General features: G+C 37.2%; 1 protein-coding gene across 1 annotated transcript in view; it reads left to right on the forward strand.

The window, feature by feature from the left end:
- The window catches only part of hcn4 (hyperpolarization activated cyclic nucleotide-gated potassium channel 4), a 67,207-nt gene that overhangs the window by 22,609 nt on the left and 20,472 nt on the right, over positions 1 to 24,126 (forward strand). Inside the window, exons 3-4 of the mRNA XM_043264031.1 lie at positions 7,337 to 7,498; positions 10,685 to 10,903. Coding sequence (XP_043119966.1) covers positions 7,337 to 7,498; positions 10,685 to 10,903 — 381 coding nt within the window. The remainder of the gene's footprint in view (positions 1 to 7,336; positions 7,499 to 10,684; positions 10,904 to 24,126) is intronic.

The raw sequence follows: 24,126 nt of genomic DNA on the forward strand, positions 1-24,126 counted from the left end.
TTCCAAGGGTGCCTCAAACAAGAAAAGGTTGGGAACCACTGGTGTAAACAGTATTCTCATATCATCTAGGACTAGGTATAAGGTGTTGTTGCATGCAAACTCTCGAAATGAAACAAATAAATAAATAATAATAAAAAAGCTACAGAGATTTTAAATATCTATTTCCTTATAAGGGTGCCGGGAACTTTTGAAAGGCTTTCCAAGGGTGCCTCAAACAAGAAAAGGTTGGGAACCACTGGTTTAAGGCATCTGCGAGACTTGCAGAAGCGGTTGAGATCCTGAAGCGATCCGATCTGTGCTTTTAGAATCCAGCCTGTTCTCCAGCAGCATATGTTTTCGCGACTCTCATTTCCAGCCGGTCTGCGAGCTTTGGCAGAAATCGAAGTGTTGACTCTTACACGTATCAATTAATGAATATTTCAGAGCAGAGTGCTAACATTAGGCTGTAATTTCCTCTGTTCCTCCTGAGGATGGGTTTGGATGGTGATTAAAGCGATGGTTAGAAGCGTCTCTCAGCTTCGGCGGTGAACGGGTGAGCGGGGTCTCGGAGGGTCTCGGTGAGAAGTGAATCCGCCGAACGCAGCTGCTGCCTCATTTACTCGGGCCTCGTTCGTTCTCACGACAGCACGCCACGCGCTCTTCCACAGCGGCGCGCTGCAAATTGACCGGCTCCTATTAGAAGTGTGCAAAACACTTCAGAAGTGAGAAACACACTGGAAAAGTCTCAATAGCAAACGAACTGGAAAACTAGAGATGAGGGCCTTGTTATCTACACACACTCCTGACTCAACTCCATGTGATGCATAATGATATGGTATTCGAAAGCGAAGCAGTAACCGAGCGAGCGCTGTATTGCTGCTCTTCCATAAGCGCCATCTGCTGTTAGAGAGAGGTCTTGCGTTCTCATTTATCCATACTGATGGGTCGTTCTCAAACGATTCGTTCGCTTAGAAGAATCTTTAAAGTGACTCTGGAAGAACGAGTCGTCTCGGGGAGTGAGTCGCTCATTCGTTCGTTCGCTGCACTGGGATTAGCTCACTTTTTCGAGTGTTTAGGTTTGAGTCTTTTGTTCGCCACGTGACAATTTAACCAATGCCGTCTGAGTCTGAAAGAGACATTGAGAGATGAACTAATAAGTTCTCTTTCCGGCTCAGACTGCATTGGTAAATTTTAGTGGCTGTCACGTGATGAACGAACGGATCAAATCCGAAGACTTGTCAGATTAGAGGTGAGGTGAGCTAATCATAGACTAATCTTTTCCGTTTCGTATCGTTTGGAGTCTAATCAGCGTGTGTGTATGTGTTAGGGAAGTAACCGTAACATAATTATATAGGTCTAAAACGAACGAAAAGACTCGAAAAAGATTCGTTCATTTTCGAGTCCTAAAATGAACTGAACTTCCCATTACTAACCTGCTGGTTTGGTTTCATGCGGTTATGTTTTATGTAGCATAATTTCACAAAGCTGATGGTCAGACCATTCTCTTTTTGCTTTAAATTAAATGCAATTTACATTAAACAGCTCACGTATGTAGCTTTGTTTGACTCGTGATTAAAGTGCAGTGGATCTAAAGGCACAGTCAGAAGAGAGAACAGATTTTTTGGTCAAACCATCCAGCGATAAGCAGCATATGTGACAGAAAGTGAGCAGACCTTGATGGGGCGGAAATAAAAGGCCATCGCAAAGTGTCATTTTTAAAGGAATATTCCCTGATCTTAGAGTCTAATGGTGTCTTAACTGTCATGAATAGTCATCATGATTTGATGTAGAGCAGCTATTTTTACCACTGAATGTTTAAGGGTATGAAAGGCACCTTTGAGATACACTACCATTCGTACATTTAGGGTCAGTACCTTTGAGTTTTGCTAAAGAACTTAACTTTTCAGAAAAGATGCATTGAATTGACCAAAAGATTTCTGTTTCAAAAAAATGCTGTTTATTTAACTTTTCATTCAACAAAGACTCTGAACAATCTAATGTATAATGGTTTCCACTGAAATAAGGAGCAGGATAACTGATTATTCAACATGATATTAATAATATTATTACTAAATTAATATTCAACATATTCAACATGATATTAATCAGAAATGTTATGTTTCTTGAGCAGCAAATCAGCATATTCTAATGATTTCTGGATGATCATGTGACACTAAAGTAATGATGCTGAAAATGTAGCTTTGATCACAGAAATAAATTATTAATAAATTATAGACAATTACTTTAAAATATATATATATATATATATATATATATATATATATATATATATATATATATATATATATATATATATAAAATTAAAATTGTACAAATTTTACAGTAATTTTGGTTAAATAAAGAGACTTCTTGAAAAACATAGAAACAAAATTGAACCGATCCTAAAGTTTCTCCATATGTCAATCACAGGATCTTGTCAAAAATCTTTTTTTTCATATATTTACATTTCTTTTTATTTCTGTAATTTAGTATACATCAAAGGTTCTTCAATTTTTATTATGTATCATTATATGCATTAATTGCATGTTAATCAGTCAAGAAAAACATGATTAAAAATCAATTACAAAATTGCACACAATCCCAGTATGCAAACAGCATACTATTCACGGTATTTATTTGTTAGTTTGAACTTTAATGCATTTTACTTAAGTAGTAGGTGAGTAATAGTAATATTAAACATTTGAATTAATTCCTTTTTATTTATTATTTATACAGTAGTAATATTGACATCTTGCCAACACAAAACTTTAATTGAAAAAAGCAAAGCTAACTCCCTCATTCTAGAAGTCTCCCAATTAAATGCATCGTCTTCTCAAAAGTTTGGAAGATGCTGATCTCCACCTTCCTGTGAGTCAATGCGGTGTCATTAAATCAAACTCATACGAAGACTTAATGAGTCACTCCTGCGATCAGCAGATGCTCTCGCTGACACGGTAGTCCAAACAAACCTGGCTTTCAGTGTCCAGGGGCCTTTAGGGGCCATCGCTGGGAGTTTTAATGGAGAGGATGTTTTTAAGAGCTAAAGCAGCCCCTCTCGGCACGTATTATGCAAACGACGAAGCTTAAGCGCTCTCTCTGCGTGAACCGAATGCCTCTGAGTGCTTCTCAATGGCCCGGGTTTGCGCGAGGAATCGTTTCGAAGGCGTTGTGGAGCTTCGGCAGCCAGACCATCTGTGTTTGTTTATTGAGCCAAGGCAGGGAGTCCTTCTCTATTAATATCGGCATCTGGGATTGTTCTGATTTATGGCTCGTGTCGCTGCGATTGGATGTTCGGGATGGAAAGCATAGCGTTCAATATGGCACAGAGTTTGCTCTGCAGTGCAAAAACTCAAATAGAGTCATTCGAGGCTGGTTTGGCGTCGCACCTTGACACATAGGTTGAGATAAAGTCTGCAGGAGGAGGTAGAAACTGGGTTTAACAGCGTATTAAGGGATGTAAGACGGTTTGGCAACATAAAAGGCCAATGTGCAAATGTGACTTGTGTAATATAAATATTCACACAGCGGGTGGGCTCTAAAACCATGTAAATAAAGAATTAAACTAAGGCATACTACTATACTACTGATTCATTTCTTCTAAGATTCAGTTTGTTTGCTGTACACAGTATGCAAATTGAATATGCATGGCCAGTCACATGTGAAATATGTGGACACCATGTGTGAAAGACCGTATCATCCCCATAATAATTTTTTAAGAGACTTCTCTCCGGTCCTGAATATTTGAATATTTCAGTATTTCATTGAATGGTTCAACTGTGTTTGGTTAATATGCGTTTCAAAGAGTAGAATACTGTGACTCATTACATTTATGTTTAGTTTCATGTTAATTAGTCAAGAAAAACACGTTCCTTAATAGTATTATAATAATATATATTTTTTGGTTTGTTTTATTTTAATGTATTTTTTTCATTTTTAGTATAGCATAAAACATAAACATTTGAATTAATTGCATTTTTTTAAATAGTTGGTTGCCATTCTAAACATGAACGTTTTGGTTATTTATTTAAATATTTATTTATATATTTAAATAAATGTAATTATGCATTTAAAAAATTCCATTTTTTTAATAGTAGGTGTGCCATTCTATACATACCCAAATGTTTTTTGTGAAAATTATGCCAATGGATGAATATTGTCATCATTATTATTATTTAGCTATTTATCACCTTTATTAGGGATATTTATTTATTTGTTTGTATGTTTGTTTTTATTAGATTTTTTTTTTTAAATAGTGGCCGATGTGCTATTTATGTATTTAAAATAATTTTAACGTATTTTATTCATTTTTAAATAGTAAATGAAATAACTGCAGATGGGTAATACTGCATCATCATCATAATTATCAATAAAATAGAAATAATAATAAAAGATTCCATTTATTTTTTAAATAATATGTGACGTGCCATCAATATATTTTAAAAAATTAGTTAATTATTAATTTATTTACTTTATTTTTCTTTTATTTGTTTTTAAATAAAAGTAATGCATTTTTTATAGTAGATGAAATAGCCTTCAGTCGATGAATATTATTATTTCTATTTTCCTGTATTATTCTTTTAGGCTTAGTTTGGATGTTTATCACCTCTGGTAAGTGTGTTTAGGTCTGCTGATGCTCCGAAACACTTGATGTAGTGTTAGGCTGCGAGCATGGTGTTGTGATTTAGCTCACAGCATGACAGTATTTCTCAGAGAAAGCTCCTTCATCAGTGACTACTGTTGTCCGGTCTTTCATTCACTGCTCTGGACATAAACATACTGACGGATCGACGCTCAGTTTTACAACAGAAGCACTTCTAAGAAATTTTATGATAACGTTCTCTCTGTTTTTTTCATTGCAAGTGTTGTTTAAAAAGCAAGTGTGCTCTATTGTAAAGTCTTCTCTTCTGAATCTTCAGATTAACTGGGAACCTGATGTCTCCTTTGATAATTCTGCCCAATTTTCTGTCCCGCTTCACCAATTCGTTTTTCATTGATTCATTTTCCCATCACTCATCAGGTTGTGCTCCGTTCTGCTAGATCTAAATCTTTCTGTTTGTCTCTCATTTCGTCAATCAGCTCTCATCGTTAACATGTCTCGTGTCAATTAGAGTCATAGCGGCCGATCGGCCATCACTCTGTGGGAGAGAGAGAGAGAGAGAGAGAGAGAGATGGTCAAAAGTAGTTTTGGTGATTTATACGTTCATAGGTTCGTCCCTTGCCGTTCAGACAAGACACATTAGTCTTCATTCCCCCTATTTTCAATAATGACTTTATAATAAGCCCATATTAGAGAGGATTTCCACAATCTACCCAGAGCACTTCTCATTTTAATTGCGCTCCAGTCTGTTTCCATTTCACCATGCTAATTTATTAGAGTCCAAGTACGTAGAAAGACGGGAGAGAGAGCAAACAGTCCTTCGGCTGTGTTCAAAACCCTAGTGAGCTGACTACCTGGGATTATAGAGTATGTCAAAATCAAAATCAAGCAGCAAAATCAAAAAAAGTAAATGATATTTATCTGAACAATGCAAACAGTCTTTCTGTGAGGGATGAGGAATAGAAAATATTGTTTGGCCAGCCAAAAAGTAATAGAGGTCTATGGAAAGAAGGCAAAGAGAATGGATCTATTCATTTTTTGATAGAGAAATAAATAAATACAAACATGCTTAACATCACCCCCTCCCCCACACCCAAAATTTTTTTAAAATAAATCAATTTTTAAAAAAATCAAAAAATGATAGCAACCATCATCATCATAATTAGTAATATAAATTTTCATTATATTCAGACAAATAATAATTATTACTACAATGATTATGATGATGCTGATGCTGAAGTATTATGTTATTGTTTTACTACTAATACTATTAATGATAATATATTAAATATATTATTGTTATCATCGTCATCAATAATATATGATTATTTAGTAGTAGTTTTGTTCATTTTAATAATTAACATCAATATTAATATATACATGTTTTTTTATTATGTTAGCATGTTTTTATTGTGTTTTATTATGATAGCTAGCTTTTTTTTAACGTAGACAACTGCAGTTTGATTGATATTATTTGAATTCACAATGAAAAAACACGATTTAAAAAGGTTATGTGTTTTTGCGAAGAAAGCCCAAATACCAAACACAGCAGTTGTGTTTCTAAGAACTTGTAACTTGAACTAGATTTGTATGACTTTTCATTATCTCGGTTTTCCTGCTTCATCACTGACCCCCGAAACTAAACCATTTAAACGAATAGCTCATTCATATGCTGCAATACTTTGTATTATCGCTTGAATCTGAAATGTCTTTCTCTTTTTATCTCGTCTCTCTCTCTCTCTCTCTCTGACTGTCTGTGATGATACAGCAGTCAGTAATGAGGGTGACTTTTACACATCGCTGCATGATTAATTCAGCCGCTTTTAAAGCTAGTTAATGTTACAGAGAGCCAATTATTTAATCCGAGCTCATGCTGTTTCTCTTTGCTCAGAACGAGCCAAAACTACGTAATGTTCTGTTTGTCATTACACTGTCCAAGCAGAGGAAAGAGTTATTAAAGACAAACATACGAGCAATAATCACTGTCTGACCGTGGACGAGAGAGAGAGAGACTGATTTACAGGGCTTTTCTCGTCACTCAATAACAATATAGCGTCATGTGAGCATATTCCTCTCACATAAGCTTTTAAAAGCAACTCGAGTGGTTTTTAATAAGCACCGGTGCTGTTAACAGTGCATGCTGTGACTTCACTCACATTAAGTAGCTTTCAATTGTAGAGGCCATTAACACCCAACTGACCGGCGGCTTCTCGAGAGGATACTTAACATTAGGATTAGCCATTCACTTTCTTCATCTCTCTCTCTCTCTCTCTCTCTCTCTCTCTCTCTGTCACTCATGGCAGAGCGGAAGGAGTCTGGGCTTGTTCTGTCCTGTTTTCAATTATTTAACTTGTTAGTGATTCAGAAAGTAGCTGTGTTTCTAAGTCTCACACACGCACACACACACACACACACACACACACTCAAGCTTGAGCAGTTGTAGACTGTGCTCCATAACGGTGGGAGTCTTCATTCTATTGGCGATTCAACATTCTATTTTAATGCAAAGGAAGAGACTGGAAACGGTTCTTTTGTGCTCTTGAGCATTCCGAATTGTGATGATTCGAAATTTTCGAAACATTCTAAAATGTACAATATATCGGAGCGTTTAAATCAGCATTTCCAGGTTTCAGATATCTCATATTGTAAGGTATACTCTTTGACACTCTGCCCTGTTTCAAATGTCAGTGACATTCATATTGACCAGTGTGTGACGGCTTGTGTCCAACACGTCCTGTCTGTGCTTCTGTCCCTGTTCAGATTTTTCATATGACCTACGACCTGGCCAGCGCAATGGTGCGAATCGTCAACTTGATTGGAATGATGCTGCTGCTCTGTCACTGGGACGGATGCCTGCAGTTCCTGGTGCCCATGCTGCAGGATTTCCCCGCCGACTGCTGGGTGTCCAAGAACAAGATGGTGGTAAGTCTGTCTCTTCTCCGATCAGGACCTCTTTACCTCAGAGTATGCGCATTTTAGGCAGGTTATTAATTATAATATATATACACAGTATATGTTACTTTATTTTCTGCCAAACAAAAAATACAATGCAAAATACAGTTACAGTAAAATAATTGAAATAAAGTTCCAAAACAATAATTTTACAGAAACCTTCACTCAAGGTTTTACAGAAAAAAATATTTTACAGATTTTTTCATTTTGCAATATTTTACTGTAACTTTACAGTTTTTGTTTTCAGACATAGCTGCCAATCATTAGACAATTTAAAGTTACTTTTTTTTACAGTTTATATATTTTATAATACATTGTATATATAATATATTACATAGATAATGTATATAAAGATTATTATTATTTTTTAAATTATTTTATAGTTGTTATTATTATTATATACCATTAGTTTTTTATTATTATTATTATGTGCTGTATTGTGATATATGCATTTCCATTATGTCAAATGACTCATAAGTGAGCACTTACTGTATTTCTGCAGTAAACTGTTTTCTTACGTAAGGCGACTGAGTTAATGGGGCGACGTTTCACAGATTGTGGTTTTTCTACAGCCTTAATTCGATATCCGTCTAGTATTGACAAGGCTCTGGTGAGCTGGGCTTTAATTTCCTCCTGTTTTTAGTCAAGGGGACATGCAGCCACTGAGTCCCCAGCGTCCAGAGAGAGAGGACAGTCTTGTTCTTGATGCCCATGAGATTTAGTTTCCCTAGCTGAATGCCACAACCCGAGCTGTGACCCTGAATCATCCCGATGAGAGCGAGATTGGCAAAAGTCCTCTCAGGATCCGCCACGGTTTATCGATGAGGCCTGCGGCGGCTCGACAGCTTCCCTGAGGGGTAATTGGTGGTCCGTGATTGTCCCGCTCCTACGATAACATAAAGCCAGAGATCAGATTCAAACAAGCGCGTTATTAGTCAGCAGGGAGGCGCACAGACAACAAATGCACCGCAGGCCCACACAAACTGTGAGATTATCATAAAAAAGCTTGCTTGATTTGCTCTGTTTAGTATTTTGAGCCACTTACCATAATTTTTTTGATGTCACCAGAGTTTAAAATCACTCAGGCGGTGAAAAACACCTTTGTTTTATAGGTCACACGTTACAATGGGTTTATATTGGTTCACATAAACAATGAAAATACTTCAATAATGTTAATTTCCACATAAACGAATGTATTTCTACAATTTTGCAAATGCCTTTGTTATTATTAGTTGCGGGAAAAGTTCAACCGTCTTCACCCTCAGGTCATCCGAGATGTAGATGAGTTTATTTCTTCGTCGGATTTTGAGAAAGGTTGCATCACTTTCTCAGTGAATGGGTGCCGTCAGAATGAGAGTCCAAATAACACATCACACAATAATACTCAAGCAATCCACACCACTCCTGTCCATCAGTTAACATCTTGTGAAGTGAAAAGCTGCACGTTTAAAAGAAGAAAATCCATAATTTAAGTTGATTTAATCAGCCAAAATATCATTCCATAAACCCGAATAATTCTTTCCCTGTCTTGTTTGAATTAGGTGAGAAATCTACATCAAAAACAGTTTGAAACCAACATGTTTTTGGATTTTGATGTGAGAGGACAACACAGGATGGACTTTTTCACTGGAGGAAGTGTTATTATGGATTTATAGGCCCATATTTAACTCATAAGTTCATTAGATCTTATGATAGATTTGCTTTTACAAACAGCTTTTCACAAGAAGTTAATAGATGGACCAAATCTGATGTTTTCGTCTTGGATGGCCTGAGAATGAGCACATTTTCAGGAAATATCGTTTCGTTTCGTTTTTTGAGAGAGCATTTCCTTGAATGTAGTGTGAATTAACACGAACAGGCAATGGACCATTGTATCTTTACAAATGCTAACAGGGTTGATAAATGGTGTAAAAAAATAACACGTTCATTGTTAGTTCATGCTAGGTGTTGCATTAACTGTTATTACGTAAGAGTACACTGAAGTTCAGGTGATGATTTTCTCAATATTTAAATACATACTCGTGTGTTAAAGTCAAATAGGGCCACGCTGTATCTTTTCAAATTCACTTTTGACGCCCGCAGCTCCTTTAGGTTGTTAGATCCAGCTATTCCAGTGACGGGGCTGTCATTATGAAGCGGTATGATCTTTTCCTCTTTTTTGAGAGCTGTAATAAGCTGTCGCTCTCTCAGGATTGAGCCTCTACAGAAATGAGTCTGAAAGCAATCTGGACATGTCACCTCAGACGGAGCCAATATTGATTCCTTACGGACTCTCGCACATGTCCACAGGACAAGGGCAATTTATTCACTATTTTAGAGAGACGCAGAAATTTCACATCTTTCTAAATAGCTGACCCACTTTTCTCCAGCTCGGATTTTTCTTTTTCGGCCTCATTCGGTCGTATTTTCATTTCCTGTCGCAGTGTTTTCCGCCACCACAAACTCTCAGGAGTCAATCTGGATTCATATTCATGCAGTCATTGCAAGTGTTTGAACTTCATGCACCGTAATATGTTTCGGCCTTGATATTTGAAGTATATCTTAATTTATGCATTCAAATAATATAGTATATATAGTATGAATATAGTAGCATATAGTAGCACTCGGTAAATTTGGACAGAGATTCTAAAACATGATTTCTGTAACATTTTATATTAAAATTGGATCAGATTATTAAATACATTAAAATATTTAAAATGGTTGACTAAAATGAATTTATTAATGGTAAGTAGTCATCAAGCATTATTTATATTTTTAATCAGTTTTAAATTTTTTTACGTTTTGTCAATTTTGTTGTGTTTTTGTAAATTTTAGTAGCGTTTTTTTGTGTGTCTATATAGTTTTTATTTTGTTCTTTTGTGTATTAATTTATTTTATTAGTTTGTTTTTTTGTCAGTAAATTATTTTATTTCAAGTAATAATTTTTATTAATGGATTTTACTTACAGTTTCAGTTTGTTAAAGTTTGTTAACTCCCTTGTTCTGAGACGAGAAGTATTTTGAAATTAGTCAAATGGAGAAAAAAAAACATTCTACATATTATAATTTGAATTAAAGTCATTGTAAAGGTATTATAAATATTAAGCTATATCAGTAAAAGTTGTAGTTTGTTTCTCTGGTAAATGTAAACTCTCATTCTGTCTCTCTCTCCTTTTAGAACGACACGTGGGGTCAGCAGTATTCTTACGCTCTCTTCAAGGCCATGAGCCACATGCTGTGTATTGGATATGGCATGTACCCACCTGTCGGCATGACAGACGTGTGGCTGACCATCCTCAGCATGATCGTGGGTGCGACCTGCTATGCCATGTTTGTCGGCCACGCCACGGCGCTCATCCAGTCTCTGGACTCCTCGCGCAGGCAATATCAGGAGAAGGTGAGTGACGTCCAGTTGGTTAACATAATGAAGAAATGGCAGAAGCAGCAGGGAAAGCTTCCCTCGAAGATGCTGCATTATGTGTTTGTCATCTGTTGTTGTGGTGACCGGACCGCAGGGACTCTTGTGTATCAAAATGATGTGTGAATTATGGGTGAGGTGTGTTATTTCTGCGTCTGTTGTGGTGCGATAATAACTAGATTTTGATAATACTAAAAAGTGTTAATAGTGCCCATGGTGTTTACTATAGAAAGTGGTTTCGAGGGTGTTGCTAGGCTGTTCCAGGTGGTTTCAAGGGGGTTGCTAGGTGGTTCCAGGTGGTTTCCAGGGGGTTGCTAGGTGGTTCCTTTGTACTTACACTAAAGTTAATTCATTAAGATAATATTAGGGTGCTGTAAGTGGTTTTCCAGGGGGTTGCTAGGCTATTTAGGGTGTTTCAAGGGGGTTGCTAGGTAGTTCCTTTGTACTCACACAAAAGTTAAATAATGAAGATAACACTAGGGTGGTATAAGTGGTTATAAGTGCTGGGTAATTTCCAGGATGTTGCTGGGTGATTGCTATGTACTGACACACCAGCATGAATTGCCAAAATAACTGGGTTTTAAAACATAGTTAATGGTATATGACACAACCATGATGTTAGGGCGTTGTGAGGGTTTCCAGGGTGCTACTAGGTGGTTGGTAGGGTAATTTCCAGTTGCTAGATTTTTTAAAATGTTAATGGTGTTTGCCCATGCAAAAGTTGCAACCATGATGCTGTAGTGGGTGGTTTCCAGGGTGTTGCTAGGTGGTTACTAGTGGCGCCAAAGTTAATTTATAGAGAGAGCACCAGGGTGTTCTGGGTGTGTGAATTAACAAAATAACTAGATTTCAAAACTGATAATGTTGTTTGCCCAGTCCATGACATTGTGTGGGTTTCCAGAGTGTTACTAGGTGGTTGCTAGTGTGTTGTGAGTGGCCTTCAGGGCATTGCTAGGTGGCACCAAAGTGAATTGTAGCAGTAACTACATTTTAAAAATGGTGGTTTCCAGGGTGTTGCTAGGTAGTAGCACCAGAGTGAATTATAAAAATATCTAGATTTTGCCAACGTTAATGCTGTTTGTCCATGCAAAAATTGCAACCATGATGCTAGGGTGTAGTGTGTGGTTTCCAGGGTGTTGCTAGGCAGTTACTATGTAGTGGAAACAAAGTCATTTATAATGGTTTATGTTTGACCATTAAAAACACTCTGTTACAATACTTTTGTGTTCTGAATGGTTGCAAACAAACCCTTCCATTGTTTTATTAGCTTCACAGTTTTTCACTCATCAGGACTCTGCCACTGACTGAATTACAGTGACACAGAAAATTAAACTGGCACATCAGAAACGGTCTGAACATCTAAAACACAAAATGCGGTACCTGTTGATATCACAACTGAATATAGAATAAAAACCACAGAGTCAATTAGAGAATGAACCAGCCTCACTTAGAAACTGTGAGGGTAAAACAGAATATTCACGAAGCTTGGAAGTAAGAAAGTCTGTGAAGGAAAAAAGTCAATTATGTGGTATATGAGTGTGTGGAGAAAACACAGTCCAGCTGGATGACAGCGTGACACTTTTAAACTCATCTCAGCACACTAACATGATTACCACAGTTCCTGCCGGCTACTTTAATTCACAATAATGCACTTATAACAGCCCATAAACAACCGACTCGAGAGTGCAGATATTAATATTCACTCGCAGGGAGTTTTAGCTCTGATGATTGAAATTAAATTCAGAAGGGCTTTTTGAAACAACTCCAAGTATTAAACTTGAGGATGTGCGTCATCATGCACCGTTTGTGCTCCAGACTTCAGAAAACGGAGTTGTTTTTGTAGTTGCACTTCCTGATTCCTGTCCAGTCCGGTATGAGTTATTAACCTCACCTCACTCGCGGTCAGCAGGCAGTATACGGTGTGCCAGGCGGGTCCCTCATGCCCGCTGCATCGGCCGACCTCAGTCCCTTCCCCGATGCCCACCTCAACATGGGCACATCGCCACATGGTGCACCATCTGTTGAGAGACCGAGGGATGGAAAAAGTGAGAATCATAGAGATGGAGAACATATTAAGAGGGAACGAGAAGATCAAAAGGAAGATGCAGGGGTTTTACAGACGCTCTCCCAGTCAAAGATACAACAGATACAGCAGCGATATAAGAAACTAGAAGAAAATGCCAATGGTTTTTGTATGTGCTTACTGCCAGGGTTTTATAAGTGGTTACTAGGGCACATCTAGGTGGTTGCAAACATCTAGGTGAGTTGCTCCTGTCTGTAAGGCAAAACTGTGATGAATACATCAAATGTATGTCTGTGCATTTTTCATTATGGAGATATGGACAAAAAGACTGCAACTGAAATCTGAAGCCCTGCATGTTTTATATGTCTGTGCAAATGATCAGTATAATTTTGTTAAATGCTGTCATCAGATATACAGAAACTCAAAGCTCTTCAATACAGCCAGACAAAAATAAAATTTCATTTTAAATTAAAAAAAATTACACATAAATAAATTACATCATACTGTGTTATGTGCTTCTTAAAGTAACAACACAATTTTTTTTACAGCATAATCTTTAAAGAATAATACATTTTGTTCAATTTCATTTTAAACTCTTAAGTGCAGCCTTATATTTATTTTAGGCTATTTGATTTTATTACATTTAAAAATAAAATACATTTATTTGGGAAATATTAAAAATATATATAAATTTATAAATATATAAATATATATAAAAAAATATATATATATTGAATATATATAAAATATATAAAATATATATTGGATTATGTTGGATTTTTTTTCACCTGTTTGGTTCAACTGGTCAAAATTTCTGCAATAATAAATATGTGCGTTGTGCAAAGGTAAAAAAAACAGACAAAACACTTAAACAGTGAGCTGGGCCGCTCCTAGAGAGAGAAAGCATTGAGAATTACATCAGCTTTTTCGTTTGTGAATATAAGTATTGACAACCATGTTATTTAAAAATTTTAATGAAATTAAAATCCATAGTTTTCCATAGATTGTGATATAGTTACTGTGAAGTCTTTTGGCGTGTCACAAGATTATTGGAGTCTTTTTCTCAGGAGAAACATCTGAGAAGCAGAACGCTTCAGTAGAAGTCTCAGTTTGCACTCCATTTCATCTTGGTTCAGTCTGAGACAGATCTGGTTTGTGATTTTTCTCCTCCTGGCAGGCACAAACATGTGAGGAAGGCCAGCAAGTCATTCAGAGCTGCGCGTTTACACCCTGACTGGAATAAGAAAGCAGATGAGATGCATTTTCAACATCTCCAGGCGCCGAATGAATAAGGGCATTATGTATTACTGCCGACTGTAATCTAAACACTGACACAAATACCTGTCCGGCACCACAGGGCAAACAGACCTCCAGCTATTTCTTTTCAAATCTCTCTCCTCCGATCCTGTTCTTATATTATAAATTCACCAGAGTCTGAGCATTGCGGTGGGAATTGAGCATTTGGCTTATGGCTGGTTCGGTTTGTCTGATACTTCATTGTGAATCTTTAATGCCTGCAGCTTATGTATTTACTGCAGGAGCGCCGCGGCAACGGCTTATTCAAACCGTTTTGGGAGATTGTGAGATTTCTTGATTTGAAGATGATGTAAAATCACTGAGGGCAGAGAGAGATCCGTCAACACTTTGCTTAGTTCTACTAGACTAATGGCCTCTCCGGAATAGCCTGAGGGTTCGAGAGGGAAGCACGAGTGCTGTTAAAGATTCGGGAAATGGATTATTTGTCATAAATGACTTGATCAATATCTGTGACTGGCACATAAGCAATTTCAGTGCAAATGCGGTCATGAATTATTACTAGTAAATAAATTAAAAGTAAATTAAAATTGATACAGAACATGAATCAGCGTTGTTGTTCTTAAACAATACAAATTATCTGGCAATTCTTGTTTTCAGCGTCTAATATATTGCTCTTAAGTGACGCTGATTTCATTCGAATTATTTTTGAAAGAAATTAATACGTTTATTCAGCAAGGATGCATTGAATCGATAAAGGCATTTGATGTGACACAATATTTCTATTTCAACTAAAGCTGTTTTTTAATTAAAGCATCCTGCAAAAAATTAAGTATCGCAGTTATATACAAATATTCAACATTAATTTCAACATTGACAGTGTTTCTTGAGGAGCATATCAGCATATTAGAATGATTTCTGAAGGATCATGCCACGCTGTAGACACTGTAGTAATGATGCTGAAAATTCATCTCTGATCACAGAAATAAATAAAATTTTACTGTATATTCACATAGTAAACATTTATTTTAAATTGCAAAAATATTTCATATTTTTATACGATTCAATAAATGTACTCTTGGTGAGCAGAAAAGGCTTGTTTCAAAAACAAAAACAGCGCGAGTAAGGCTAGGTCACTGTCTCCGCGTGATGCCGAGTCTGACAACAACCGTTTAGAGAATTAGCGATTGTTCCCGTTTAATTCTGTCATCTGGTTTAGAAGAATTCCACAAACTCATTCGCCCTAATAATGAGTCGGCGGAGCGCTCTGTCCCCGGTACATCCTCCCCTCCGTCTCGTTTCGTCTGGTCTGGTCTGCTGGCCTGCTTTTGGAGATTCAGAACTGCCAAGTGGGTTAACCAGCCATTTGGTCTCCCGGTGGACGCGGCCTCTGAGCTGCGGGTCAAACGCCGATCCGTTAATGCGCCGCCCGTCCCATGGCAACCTGCTCCCATGGCAACGGTACTCACGATTCATTGCGTGCCAGACCCTGGAGCCAGGCATCCTGTAGAGGAGACGTTAGCACGGTAAACACAGATTAATATGGAGGCGAGGGAGGCCGCGTGTCCATTCGTTAGCTTGACTAATGCGTTCTCAGAACATTTCCCTGAGCTGTCGGAAGACAGATAGACAGGAAAGTCTGTGTATGTGTGCGCGCGTGTGTTTAACAGATAGAGACAGAATGACACGCACACACACCTGGCTGTAGTACCTCTGCTGTTATTCTATGAGACAGTAGCCAGCGGGTTCCTCTTCAAACTAGTTCCTGTCTAGGAAAGACGAGACATAACCTGACGGAAACCTCACATGCACGAGAACAGCCATGTGACGTTTGGTTTGTGATGGATTCACATTGAGTAAATCACACACACACACACACACACATGCACAGGTCAGTGAATTCATAATAATATCTCAAGGCAGTTATCAAAAAAAAAGAAAATACAGCCCCACATGCGTATGTATAATATGTACGTATGTATGTATGGGTCAAGGATGATAAAGGGTTTAACAGTAAAACAATAAGTGTAATACTGATTTAAATGACTAAGAATTTAAATCACACCCTTTTCCCTGATTTTCAAGATTTACCCACTAAAATATCGTCAGGCTTTTTTACAACAAAAATCTATTTATGACACAATAAAAGACAAACTTTCACCCCAAATACAATTTTTCTATATTTGCCAATATCCTAGATTTGTTACTCATTTAAAACCCAATAAAATTATTCTTTTATATATTTTTATATGTATTAGAATAAGCACGTTGTTAGAATTTTTGCATTCATATTTTGTGTTACACTGTAACATTATTTCAACCGACTTTTGACATTTTATTCTCCAGAAACTTTTGTTGCTATAAAATTGTGCTATAGATAAAATAGAATGGAAATAGTATAAAACAATAATTTATTTAAATGTAATATTTATTTAACTAAAATATAAACTTTGAATTTACAAATTTATAATCTCAGAATTTGACTTCATAACATGCATGAGCGAGTTTATATCTAACAATTGTGAGAAAAGAAATGAGGAAAAAAGTTAGAAATACAAAAGAAAAATGCTATTCTGAGAGAAAAAAAATCCTAATTATCTTTCTTAATTTTTTTTTGTCAGTTGCTGAAATTGGCCTCCATATCTTTCATATTAAAATGCCCAGATCTGACCGGTAATGTCTTGCGCAGACGCTGTAAAAAAAAAAAAAAAAAAAATAAATAAATAAATAAAGCAGAAAGAGGCAAATATTTGCAGCTTGCACAGACGGTGGATGAAATTATCATGAGAATGGCCAGCTATAATCTGCCGTGAATGGTGGGTTGTATTGTACTGCGCTCACGTCTGTCAGCGCTGGCTAATATTAGCTTCATAAAGGAAGAGAGAGAGAGAAAGAGGCTGGAACTGAAGGAAAAGCATGTCAGAAATAGATACTGTAGGGCTGTGATTTGGGATTATGTGCCGATCATTTTCACGGGCTCAATTGAGCAGGAGCTACAGAGAGAGAGAGAGAGAGAGAGTGAAAAGAAAATAGAAATATACCTATCCCTCCGAACCTTCATTTCATAAGAACCTCCACAGCACCCAAATGCAGAAATGAACGAAGGAGTCGGTTGAAGTGTGATCGGTGTGATTTGAGATCTTTGGCCGTGTGATTCCCGTCTGCAGCTGTGCTGTTAATTAAAGACTTTTGAGAGCAACTGTGGGAATCGTTTCACGCCGCACACACTTACTCCTCTTCCGTCGAGGGCTCGTGGGACACATGCCCAACCAAAGTCTGCAAAACCCTCTCACTCGTGCTCGGCAGAGGATTACGGGAGGACGAGAGTTTCCTGGACAGTTATATGCATGCTCTTTTTCTTATCTACCTGCTAACAGAGCGGACGACCGGCTCCATTCACATACTGTCTGGATTATATAGTGTTTGAGATTAAGATTATCTTCTCCATAGTCATACGCTGAAGCTAGCGTGCCAAAGGTCAAGGAACGGCATTATATATTTCTGATGGATTGTAAAGACTAATATTTATGATGGGAAAAATACTTTCTCTTTAATCAGAGATGGGACATGCAAGCAAACGAATAGTTTTGTGTATAATTATTACTATTATTTAATGTTTTTCCAATGTGTTTTACTTTTTTCCATCAACCCTTGAACCTCATTTTGTCTAAAAGGAACAGTTCACCTAAACAAAATCTGTTATAAATTTAAAGTGGGGTCTAATATTGACAATAAAAAGTCCCATGGTTTTTGATTGACATTGTCATTTTTGGGTGAATTTTCCTTTTAATTAATTAATAATTGTTTTTTTGCAAAAATGCGGTCTAATAAATTCAGTCTAATACGTTTATGTAATGAATTAACGTCCTATTCTGTTACTAATGGGACGTAAAAAAAAGAAACATGTTTAGATCATGCATTTATTGTAAAATAAATAAAACTGATGGGTTTTAATCAGTCTAACAAACGAATTTAATCAACGTTCTACTTCGTTACCGGCAGGATGTTTGTACAAAAACATGTATAGATGTACATTCATAAAAGACTTCCGTTGCTGTTGCCATTTATTATTAAAAATAATATGTTATATATGTAAAATAGTGGGAAAAAACTTGATATGATATGATTCATGATATTGATGTCACGTCACATAAAGAAGTGATTTCTCATTACGATACAATATTGATAATTTTTACATAATAGGCGAACAGGTAATTATTATTATATTTATTTGTCTAAAAACTAAGCTAAATTGGTATTTTAAAACAAATCCAAAATAAATAATACAAATGCTACTATACAACGACAATAACATCTAAACTTCTCTAAATACAGTTACCTCCCCATTAAAGAAACAGCCATAAACTGTCGTGTTTTGTCATCTCAAGCATCACATATAAGTTGCACAATAATCGTGCATCCTCAGAAAGTGATGTCCAGTACTTCTAATGTGTGCTGGATGTCTTTGAGATGGGATGCAACCGTCACATGAAGTCACGGGAGAGCCGAACCACCTGATTAGATGAAACAGCATCACTGCTTTATTCACACCCTCACACACCTCTCACATTCACACACACTCACACACGTCTCTGCCGGCCTAATATAAACGTGTGAGGCCGGGAAAGCACCGACTGAAATCATGTCCGTATGTGCCGAGAAGAGAGTCACGTAAGGAAGTGTTTGGATATGTGGAGTAATCCCGTTCACCAGGGCGGCGTAAGAGCATTATAGTGCAGTCATGACATGTTTGATAATTGCTCAAGTTAATGAGAATTAATTCTATCGTGTCTAATCTAGTTGAGTCACACATGCTCTTGCGTGTGGAGGCAGGATTAACAAACGCTTCAAACGTTCGTACGACTTCTCACCTTCAGAAACAAACCACATACAGAGAACTGTGCTGGAGAAAATACTTCAAAATTGTCCTCAAACTCTAAGTTCGGCTTTTTAAAAAAGTAGTATTTAAAGCTGTACTTGCCTTTCAAGATATGTAAATGGATGAAAAAATGTACTTTGCGATTATAATGGCAGTTTAAAAACACAGTAAACACCTTAATTTATATCACTAAATTAAAAAATTATTAAAATGCAACCTTTTGGCCAAATTAAGATGTTTTATGAAGTATATGCAATAAAAAAAAAAATCCTTAAACACTTTGATTTTGGAGTATTGTGAGTGGTTGCTAAGGCGTTGCTAGGGTGTTCTGATTGGTTGTTTGTTAGTATGTTGCTATAGTGTTGCTGGGGTGTTCTAAATGTTTGTCAGTATGTTGCTATGTTGTAGTTTTCTACATGATTGCTTATTAATATGTTGCTATGCTGTTGCTTGGGAGTGGTTGTTTGTTATTTAGTTGCTAGTGTGTTTTAATTGGTACGTTGCTATGGCATTGCTGGATTGTTCTAAATGTTCGTTAGTATGTCACTCCGGTGTTCAAAATCAGTGTTTATTATTACGTTACTAAGTTGTTGCTGGGGTGTTGTTCTAAATGTTTGTTAGTATGTTACTCCGGTGTTCTAAAGCAGTGTTTATTATTACGTTGCTAAGGTGTTGCTGAGGTGTTTTTCTAAATGTTTGGCCATTTTTACAGAGCAGCAGAATACAGTTGTCAGTCCTGTATTTGTGATTGACAACCGTATTTTCTTTACAGTGTGAGTATAGTTTTATAAACTATAAAAAAATATAAGTGAGTCACTATAAACTCAGTATTCACTGAAGTAGGAGTAACGGTTGGAATTAAACAGGAGATGAAATGATTTACTTCAGTAAGCTCTTGTTTGATATTTATACTCATTTGCATTAGTAGTCTCCTAGTTAGTCTTTGCTGTGTATTTTATGCTACAGTTTAAGATCGTAAAAATTGCTGATTTAGCATTACATATGTTTCCATCGCATAATTATATCGTTAGCACAAAATCTTTTTGTTGCAGGGAATTTTGTGCATAAACCACCCCTTTCAGGGCTTCGTCTGCTACATGCCAGAATTTGCCATTCTTTTGAACCGATTTAATGAAATCCCCATGAAAGAGCTCCTCTGGTGCGTGTGCATTCAAAAGCAGCGTGTTTTGACATGTCTGCCCCAAACGGCGTGAACATCCCTGCCCGTCATTCGCTCACAATCTTTAATTAACACTTGGCAATTATATGCATTTCCTCGGGGGCTGATAAATGAAAACTTTAAAGCTGATTATATTCTGTAGACCTGATGTTCTGACGCCCATGTCTTTCTCTCAGGTTCAGCACTAGAAAAGCCCTTTCAGAACTTCCTGTAACAGCAGGAAGCAGAGATGCTGGTCCTCAAACCTGCGTCAGTGTGACCAGCCCTGGCAGCTTTCAGAGTTTATTTTATCCCCAGTCAACCCGATGGCACTAATCTCATTTATTCTGCTGCCGAACTCGACTTTCCTTCTCTGAAATCAGTCCCCTCGCTCTCCGAAGACCCCCGCTGCTGCTTTACCACACTCACACGCTTTCATGTTAAGCCATGCGTGGGCTCTTTTGGAAGAACTTCACGAGGATCTTTGCCGCTTGCAGATGCGGTAATGACATCATTAGGAATAGATCTGTGACAGATGCGCCGCTTTTTCAAAGGTGTTCTATAGTTTATTATCAGCAACTAAAACAAAACTAAAACTGCATTAAAGAATAGTAAAATACATAGTCTCTCTCTCTCTCTCTCTCTCTCTCTCTCTCTCTCTCTCTCTCTCTCTCTCTCTCTCTCTCTCTCTCTCTCTCTCTCTCTCTCTCTCTCTCTCTCTCTCTCTCTCTGTCTCTCTCTCTCTCTCTCTCTCTCTCTCTCTCTCTCTCTCTCTCTCTCTCTCTCTCTCTCTCTCTCTCTCTCTCTCTCTCTCTCTCTCTCTCTCTCTCTCTCTCTCTCTCTCTCTCTCTCTCTCTCTCTCTCTCTCTCTCTCTCTCTCTCTCTCTCTCTCTCTCTCTCTCTCTCTCTCTCTCTCTCTCTCTCTCTCTCTCTCTCTCTCTCTCTCTCTCTCTCTCTCTCTCTCTCTCTCTCTCTCTCTCTCTCTCTCTCTCTCTCTCTCTCTCTCTCTCTCTCTCTCTCTCTCTCTCTCTCTCTCTCTCTCTCTGTCTCTCTCTCTCTCTCTGTCTCTCTCTCTCTCTCTCTCTCTCTCTCTCTCTCTCTCTCTCTCTCTCTCTCTCTCTCTCTCTCTCTGTCTCTCTCTCTCTCTCTCTGTCTCTCTCTCTCTCTCTCTCTCTCTCTCTCTCTCTCTCTCTCTCTCTCTCTCTCTCTCTCTCTCTCTCTCTCTCTCTCTCTCTCTCTCTCTCTCTCTCTCTCTCTCTCTCTCTCTCTCTCTCTCTCTCTCTCTCTCTCTCTCTCTCTCTCTCTCTCTCTCTCTCTCTCTCTCTCTCTCTCTCTCTCTCTCTCTCTCTCTCTCTCTCTCTCTCTCTCTCTCTCTCTCTCTCTCTCTCTCTCTCTCTCTCTCTCTCTCTCTCTCTCTCTCTCTCTCTCTCTCTCTCTCTCTCTCTGTCTCTCTGTCTCTCTCTCTCTCTCTCTCTCTCTCTCTCTCTCTCTCTCTCTCTCTCTCTCTCTCTCTCTCTCTCTCTCTCTCTCTCTCTCTCTCTCTCTCTCTCTCTCTCTCTCTCTCTCTCTCTCTCTCTCTCTCTCTCTCTCTCTCTCTCTCTCTCTCTCTCTCTCTCTCTCTCTCTCTCTCTCTCTCTCTCTCTCTCTCTCTCTCTCTCTCTCTCTCTCTCTCTCTCTCTCTCTCTCTCTCTCTCTCTCTCTCTCTTTCTCTCTCTCTATATATATATACATATATATATATATAAAATAATAGTATAGCTAATAGCTCATATTGTATTTAAATATTTATATATTTTTTTCTGTCTGTTTTTCATCATTTTCTGATTCTGATTATGCACTGATAAATAACAGTTCAATCTAGTTTTGAACCTAGTTTAGTCCAGTATTCAGATTAATTACAAAAACATTTACTAAAATGTAAAAATAAAAATGGAAAATATAATCAAAACCAATAAGTAAACTTTAACAGTATCTCTGTGACACTAAAATAAGACTGGTGTTTTATAATAAGAAATGATGTAAGGTTGGTTAATTGTCATTTAGCAGCAGAAGTTTGTGGTTTGTGGGTCACTGCGATCTAAATTAAGCCCAGCAACCTTTATGAGACCTTTTATGAGTCCTGCGTCCAGCCCAGGGCTTTATTCTGCAATTTAAATGGCTCATAATAATGAAAAGCACGATTTGCTTCATTTAAATAAGGGCTTGATGTACTATGCTCCCAGACCATTTATTGAAATTAAGTTGCAGAAACAACTCATTCAGGACAAAAACTGCTACACGAAGAGCTCCAGTGAGGTAGGAGCTGCTTCTTATCCTCTTACTTGAAGAAAGCGCAGCAGGCGAAGCGTTCAGCGGCAGCTTACCTGGAACAGACGAGTCTTTTGAAGAGAGACGCAGATCTTGCACTGCGCTTTCATGCGCGATGGACTCTATAGAGACCAGTCACGGCCTGTCATGCAAATTCATCAATTCCCCTTCATCCCGTTCACACGGTAACCTGTTGTAGCCATGGATACCGCTGGAGGATGCTGGGGTGGCCTTTTTATGAAACGCACCAAAACAGAAGTGTTTCTTGTTTTTAGAAGAAAATAATAATATCTTATTTGTTTTAGATTTTTTTCAGCACATATTTCTGGACTATATATGAATGATTTATCAGTGCATGCATTACTTAGTTTCATATTTTGATATTATTATTCTTTTTCTTCTTATTATTATTTAATTTAACTTAATACACAACCACTGAATTTTTATATATTTTTATATTATTATTAATATTATTATTGTTGTTGTTATTAGGGGTAATGTTATTTATTTATTTTTTATTTTACAATTTATTTTACAGTAAAATATTCAAATTCTATAGAAATGACAAGCAAAATAAGATTTTTTATTATTATTATTATTATTATATGTTATACAGATTTATTATTACAAAATCTAAATTGTACGACCTTTCAAAAAAATAGCTTATTATTATTATTATTATTATTATTATTATTATTATTATTATTATTTGTATTAATTTTAAAACAATTATATTAATTGATGTTATAAATGTAATAATAATAATAATCAATTAAAATAAAAAGGATAAGTCTAGTATTTGTGTCTGTGGTTGAAAACTATCATTATATCATGGTGATAAAACCAGAATTGACCTTATTGACTTTCCCAGCAAGTTTCTGGATGTATTACGAATGACTCATCGGTGCATGAAAGGTATTTCAAAGGGTATTTACAGTTTTTTGGGTTTTTTTAAGATTTAAAGAAGTTTGATGCGACGTCTCAGTTTTCTGTTTAGCTGTGCAAGATTTATTGCATTGCATTTAAATATCTTGGCCTCATAACCAGTTTGCTAAAATTAGCAGCACGCGTTCTGTGAAGACACACTGGTCTGCAGCTCTTTAGTATGAGTGCAAATGTTCAAGGCCGCGATTAGCCCAGGATTTGGCCGAAACGGCTCGCGTGGAGAGGGTAAGAGAGAGGCAGAAGGCAAAATAAATGTTTAGAAATTATAATTAAGCGGCTGACATCTCTTTTGGGACATAAATTATTCATGTTTATTTGGAAAGAGAATTTGCATGTGGTGTTGGGGAGGCAGAGAGAGGCAGAACGGATGCGCCGTGTGTGTGTGTGTGTGTGTGTGTGTGTGTGTCTCACAGGAGTGAAGTGATTTGTGAACTGACTATAACTGACAGATGATGTTCTGACGTTCAACTTTTACCTGACTTTTACTGTGTGTGTGTGTGTGTGTGTGTGTGTAAAACCAAGCAGTTTGATGTGTTATTATGTGTGTGTATGGAGTGGACTTGCTTTTATATAATCTGCATCACTTCCTGAAACTGAAATTCACTTCCTGTGCTCTTGTAGGAGATGACGGGCAG

This window comes from Puntigrus tetrazona, chromosome 18, assembly GCF_018831695.1.
Source record: "Puntigrus tetrazona isolate hp1 chromosome 18, ASM1883169v1, whole genome shotgun sequence".
Taxonomy (NCBI): Eukaryota; Metazoa; Chordata; class Actinopteri; order Cypriniformes; family Cyprinidae; genus Puntigrus; species Puntigrus tetrazona.